Source organism: Taurulus bubalis (genome assembly GCF_910589615.1).
Source record: "Taurulus bubalis genome assembly, chromosome: 6".
NCBI classification, from domain to species: Eukaryota; Metazoa; Chordata; class Actinopteri; order Perciformes; family Cottidae; genus Taurulus; species Taurulus bubalis.
Genome location: NC_136594.1, coordinates 16,754,495 through 16,761,189, shown reverse-complemented (window position 1 = coordinate 16,761,189; position 6,695 = coordinate 16,754,495). Strand labels below are relative to the sequence as shown.

At 41.2% G+C, this 6,695-nt stretch overlaps 1 protein-coding gene across 1 annotated transcript; it reads left to right on the top strand.

Annotated features, from left to right (window-relative positions):
* Positions 1-455: 455 nt before the first annotated feature.
* gcdha (glutaryl-CoA dehydrogenase a) lies at positions 456-4,507 on the top strand. The gene is made up of 12 exons (XM_079220361.1): positions 456-487; positions 942-1,051; positions 1,233-1,265; positions 1,384-1,524; positions 1,836-1,898; positions 2,052-2,222; positions 2,318-2,447; positions 3,084-3,300; positions 3,389-3,492; positions 3,696-3,821; positions 3,911-4,071; positions 4,368-4,507. Exons 2-12 carry the CDS (start codon positions 949-951, stop codon positions 4,439-4,441), a joined length of 1,323 nt encoding a protein of 440 aa, XP_079076487.1. The 5' UTR covers positions 456-487; positions 942-948; the 3' UTR covers positions 4,442-4,507.
* Positions 4,508-6,695: the final 2,188 nt, after the last annotated feature.

The window sequence follows — 6,695 nt, the reverse complement described above, 5'->3', positions numbered from 1 at the left end:
CATACAGCCATTTAGTACCCGGCTCCTTATTTTACCAGCCAATGAGCTGGGAGGGCGTGGGCCGACACCCTCCACACATCCCGGGACACACGGCAATCCATATGCGCCATTTTGAGTGTGGATACAGTTTGGTACATGCATTCACACACCGACTAAATAACTCGAGCAGTTCGCTATAGTCGGCAAGGAAGCAGCTTCAGACATCCCCAACAGATAAATTCCCCGCGTAAATGTTATTTAATCCACCGTCCACTCTTACAGACTGTCGAGCAGCGTTGGTTGCATAACTTCCATGCGTTGCACAACTATAGGTCGTGCATTGCCTCCAGTGTGTTTTGCCTCACCTGTCATGGAGGGAGAGAGCTCCCATGTTTCACGTTATGTATCCCGGTGACGTCACAACCGGCGAAATGTTATTTAAGTGACTTTCTATATAGCCTCACCGCGTCAAGTCTTCAGATCATTGGATAAAGGAGAAGAAAATAAGGTACCGTAGACCAAGGTTTCCTTAGAAAGAAAGTCACTAAATATTAACATTGTTGCATGGACAAGTCGATTTAGGATTTAGTTTATTGGAGTTTGGTCACAAAGAGACTGCATGCTATTTTGTTCAGATGAGTGTCTTAACATTTGAATTTTCTTACTGAGAAAACATTTTAAATAGTAATATAACACGATGCCTAATCAATAACCAAACCACTAACTTAAGTTCTGCCTAAAGTGATTATAATAATAATGTTTGCTCAAACGCTAAGAGTGTTTATGAGCCAAATATAAAGAAAGAACTGTACAAAGCTAATTACGTAACTTGTAGCACAATGTATATTATATATTTGATATATTTAATTTAGTTGTACACTGCCTGGGATTTAGTGGCCAAAACATGTCGTTATGCCTACTTAAATAATACAACTTTAAATCTCCTTTTCCTCTTTATGCAGTAAACAGATGGCTCTCAGAGGTGCTGTCACCCGTCTGCTGACCAACAGCCAAAAATGTGCTGCTATCACTGCATCCAGAGCCCAGGGCACCGCTGCTACGGCTGTCAAAGGTACATTTACATGTCTTTATTAATTCTTTGAATATTTAGAAAGAAAGGGTAAAGTACTGTCTTTAGGGAAATATCACCAGTGATGAAGGAAACACACTTCACTTTTGTGCAAAAAAAATAAAAAAAATAATAAACTCACAGGAGATGAGTGCAATTTGTCTACATTTTTCTCCCTTTTTAGATGTTGAAGAAATCAAAAAGCCTGCGAAGGCACGTAAGTGGATTTTTAATAAGTTGAACCTGGTCCGTTCAGATTCCTTCACATGTTCTTCTGTCACATGTCACAGTGACATAACCACTGCATGTGTCTGTGGACATGCTTTGCCCCTCAGCCAAGGTGCTGTTCAACTGGCAGGATGCCCTGAATCTGGAGGGTCAGCTGACAGAGGAGGAGATCATGATCCGGGACTCCTTCCGCGACTACTGTCAGGAAAAACTCATGCCCCGCGTCCTCATGGCCAACAGACATGAACGTAAGCAAAGCACACAGAACGTTTCATTGCCATTCTGTTGCAGAGCAACATCTTTGGTCTAAGTTTACTCCTCTCAGCTGCTGTTTAACAAACAGTTCATCCAGAAACACAAACACATAGACTAACATATGTCAAGCTCTAAGAATAATTACTTTCTTTGGTGTTGTCTTCGCTAAGTCAGGTTTTGGCTTTTTACTCACTTCTCGAGTTGCAGCTTATCGGCTAGTTTCGGTGTCCAAAAATGTTTTTATTTTCTTAATATTAATATTTAATTGTCTGTTTCTATTTCCCCAACATGCACCGTGCCACAGATTTCCACCGTGAGATTATCTCAGAGATGGGAGAATTGGGTGTCTTGGGCCCAACTATTAAAGGTAAACAGAAACAATACTACATTATCATTATTGGCCAACAGACTATATGAGAAAGATGATCTTTTTTCTGCAGTATTTCTTAATTGTGCCTTTACATGTGTTTTCTAAATGTTGGGGTGAGGATTACTTTACACCGTTTTATTTACCCTGCAGGGTACGGCTGTGCAGGCACTAGTTATGTGGCGTACGGCTTGATTGCCAGAGAGGTTGAGAGAGTGGACAGCGGGTATCGGTCCGTCATGAGTGTCCAGTCTTCACTGGTCATGCACCCCATCAATGCTTATGGCACCGAGGCCCAGAAGGACAAGTACCTGCCCCGGCTTGGTGAGAGGGACATTTTCTGAATTTGTACATGACATTGTAAAACATGGCAAAGGACGGTCTTTAGATTGTCCATCATGTTGTCATTTGTTTCACAGCTCGAGGAGAAATCCTGGGCTGTTTTGGCTTGACAGAGCCCAACCACGGCAGTGATCCCAGCAGTATGGAGACCAAGGCCAAATACAACCCGTCCAGCGGTACCTTCTCCATCAGTGGAGCCAAGACCTGGTAGGTCCACAGACACATACAAAATGCTTTTGTCTTCTATTTTAAACTCAGAATGGAACAAATATACGGAGGCCAGTGCTGGACAAAGATGAGTGTTTTAGATGTGTTATTAGATGCTTGTTTGTTTGCGTTCATTGGTGTAAAAGGAGCCTATAGACTGAGGAAAACTCATAGAATTAAAATAATTAATTATGTCAAAATAACTGTGCTGCAAAGCAGAATATTTGAAATGAATTCTGCCCAAGTGTCGACTTTGTTTTGGACTGTACGGTAGTTTAAATGTACACTCCTCTGTTTACTACCTACTGCTGTAGATTTAATTCAATGCATCTGACAGTTGGAGGTCTAGTGTTTAGTGCAGACTAATGATGTGAAGATAACATTAAGTGCAGAGCTTCCAGCATGTATACAAATCCTACCAGATGCAGTTCATCACACGAGTTGAAAAAACCTGCTCCTCTCTCATAATGTAGCTTAGCGATAGACTGGCATTTTAGACCAGTCAACACTACTAAAATAAAACTTGAATTAATAATTTGGTCTGTACCAAGCGGCAAGCTCTTGAAGTGAAATACTTCAATGTGTCATCGTGCAATTAATGTGTTTTCTTGTCCCTCACTCTCCTTCCTCTTTTAGGATCACAAATTCCCCCGTGGCCGACATTGCAGTGGTGTGGGCCAAGTGTGAGGATGGCAAAGTGCGCGGTTTCATCTTGGAGCGTGGAATGAAGGGTTTAGCCACCCCCAAAATTGAGGGCAAGTTCTCGCTGAGGGCGTCTGCCACTGGCATGATCCTGATGGATGAAGTGGAAGTTCCCCAGGAGAACCTACTGCCCAACGTCTCTGGCCTAGCTGTACGTTGCTGCCCTCTTAGATCAAGTTCAACTGAAAACCTAATAGACCTCACCTAAATCTGACATTTCTGTTGACCTTTTCTACCAGGGTCCCTTTGGCTGTCTGAACAACGCCCGGTATGGCATTGCATGGGGAGCTCTGGGAGCTGCTGAATTCTGCTTCCACGCTGCCCGACAGTACACTCTGGACAGGTACATGACGTTCCGTCTACCGTATGTGCGCTCTCTGAAGATAAGTTCAGGCGATCTTACAGACGTAAAAAAAGCCGTCTCCAGTGAGAATAGTGTTAAACACACTGTAGAAATCCACATTATCTCCTTGTGTTATGCCAGCCTCAGGTTTTTCTTTTTTAAAGAAAGGGTTTGGTTTTCATTTCTTTCGCTCCTCTAATCAGAATCCAGTTTGGGGTGCCACTGGCCAGGAACCAGCTGATGCAGAAGAAAATGGCTGACATGCTGACAGAGATCACCCTTGGGCTGCAGTCCTGTCTGGTCTTGGGAAGACTTATTGATGAAAAGAAGTGAGTCTTCTCTGTCTGTCTTTAAATGTCTGTCCCTCTCTACTACTGAAAACATGTATTCTTAAATGTGTTTGTTCTTATCCTAATAGAGCAGCACCAGATATGATCTCCATGCTAAAGAGGAATAGCTGTGGCAAGGCTTTGGATATTGCCAGACAAGCCAGAGACATGCTGGGAGGAAATGGCATCTCAGATGAGTACCACATAATCCGGCACGTCATGAACCTGGAGGCCGTCAACACATACGAGGGTAGGCACACACCAGTGGGTGCATCTAGTTTTCATCTTTAGCATAAGGACTGACGGACGGCATGATTGAAGAGAAAATGATTTCAAACTTAAAACTTGTGGCCGGCAGTGCATTATTACTACAGGTTGATTAAGAGACATAGTTCAGAACGCTATGTCTTGATTATTATTGTTATTATAGAGGGCTAAGTAAGGTTTGTAAAATGCCACCTCAACCTCTATACTAAAATTTCTGGATTTTTACTGAACTGTGACAAACACATTATTTATCATGTTTTTTTTCATTTTTGTTTATAGGAACTCATGACATTCATGCTTTGATCCTGGGCAGAGCAATCACCGGGCTGCAGTCTTTCACTGTTGAAAAGTAAAGGTTAAATTGTATTTGATTAGTGCTGTGCTATCTGTTTCTCGTTCAGCAAGCTCATATGTGTAGAAACATGAAGTGCACTTAATCTACCTCACATTATAAACTTTACCTGGTGGGAAAAAACACATATGCATAATTATATGTATATGTTTTCAAACTTGTGATAGACGGCTCGTCTATCACTGTTTGGCATATTTGGTGAATATGTAAGGTCAACCTAACTCGGCATTGAGTCCAACTGTGGTGACATTTGTACAGTTAGGACATCTGAAATATACGTCAGGCACTGACTATGCATTGTGCATGTAAAAGTTGTGGCTTTTTAAGTCTGTTTATTTTGTGATAATATGTAAATATATGGCGTTGAATGGAGGAAATATACAGTATGTAAAGATAGCATATTAAAAAATCTGCCCAATTTAAATTCAATTATCTTCTGTTGTCATGAACATTATTATATTATGTAAATTACTGTAGGTCCGAAAAGCTTTGTCATCTGTTCTGATGTTAAAACCTGAGACGAATGATGAGGTTTATTTTGTTCTTGTTAGTTTTATTAATTGTATCAACAAATACGGAAATTGTACATATATAGGTTTACTTTTTGTATTCTTTGACTGCAATCATGAGCTGTGAAGGGCACTACTGTCCTTACAACAAAGACGCAGTCTAGTGTGTGTTCTTGGGAAAAGAGGAAAAGAGAATCAAAAGGAGAAATCTTATTCACTCCAGCATTTGGATAAAGTTAACTATTCTGAATACTCAACACAATAAACTAAAAAACACTTTGACTAATTTCAAACTCGTCCAAAAACCATACAAACATCTTAATAGCTAGTTTATCAAGGTTTTGATGTCTTGCTAACGGCCAGGCCCCCTCTGAGATTTGCCAGCGCTTGGCTGGCCTCTGTGAGCTCACTGTTCAGCTTAGTGCAGCTTTCCAGCACCTCTGACAACTCCTGCAGTTTCACCTGCATCTCATTGCTGTTCTCTTCATAGATTGTGTACATGTGATCCTTCATCTGCTGACACACCTCTGTCACCTGGAGAATAAAATGTGAGGTAAAATCTGTTCATTGACCACATTGGAACATTTGTGGACAGAGACGGTGCAAGACACACAATAAAACAATAAAGTGTAGCTGTCACTCCACAATCTGTGTTTTAATTAACAGGCATTAAGTGCATTCAGGCCAAACAGAAAAGTCATGACCAGAGTATTTGGGAATTATGTATACAGCAGTGGACCAGAAGCACGACATAAGTGTTGTACCTTTTCCACTAACTTCTCCTGGAAGCTGTCCAACACTTTCTGGTCAGTGGTGCGGCTGTCATTAATCTTTTCCACCAGTACCTGGGCTCTCCTGCTGATGTCATCTATACTTGATCTACAATAGATATTGACATAAATGCAGTTTGAATGTGGCTTTACCCCTAACTGGTATATTTACTGAGGAACAGGAGAGTACTGTCCAGACAAACTTAACTGCTCCAGAAAAAGTACCTCCTATGTGAATGATCACTTCAGTAAATGGATTGGACTGAATAGGTAAGGTGTACCTGCTATGCTTCTCTTGACTCTCAGTCATGTTCGTGCTGGAGGACCTCCCTTTTGACGGGTCGGTGTCTTCTGTCTATATTGCCAAGGACAATAAAATACAACTCTTTCATCATCACCAAGGGGCTGACAGTAAACATCAACTGGTCAGGTATGATTTCATAGATCCCAAAAAATATTTTTTTTCGTGTTGGAAGAATTAAATGTTAATTTTTGGGGAGACCTGGGTTTATATTTACATTATTCATCATCACAAGACACATTATGCTGCCCCAACGTGCTTTCACAAGATTTTTCAAATTATTTTTATCAGCAGTAGTATTTTTAGTTTTCAAAAGTTTATTTGCTGTTGTACTTTTCAAAAATACCATATTTATTGACTCGCCGGTCTCCGGTGTGGGACGATGGCCGGAGATCATCTGTGGCTCTTCATGTCCGCTCTTAGAGGAGGACCGTGAGGCGGAAGGCGACGTGAGGTCGTCGAAGAAAAAATCCATTTAGGTTTGACTCCGCGGGAATAAATCTGAATGGAAAGAAACACACAGACACACACACATGTGAAAAATGCACAAATAATGCCCGTCGAGAGAAGATAAATAGGGGGACGTTACTTGTCATTGAGTATAATATAACATAGTAAAAGATGAAAGATGCCTCAATTCTTACTGACCAGCTAAACTCACGTTAGCTAAGACAC

Bases quoted from the DNA above. Each gene is read 5' to 3' on its own strand.
- gcdha (XM_079220361.1), top strand. From the start codon at position 949: ATGGCTCTCAGAGGTGCTGTCACCCGTCTGCTGACCAACAGCCAAAAA. The intron at 2,448-3,083 runs GTAGGTCCACAG...TTCCTCTTTTAG, and splicing joins ATCAGTGGAGCCAAGACCTG to GATCACAAATTCCCCCGTGG. The intron at 3,822-3,910 runs GTGAGTCTTCTC...TTATCCTAATAG, and splicing joins AGACTTATTGATGAAAAGAA to AGCAGCACCAGATATGATCT.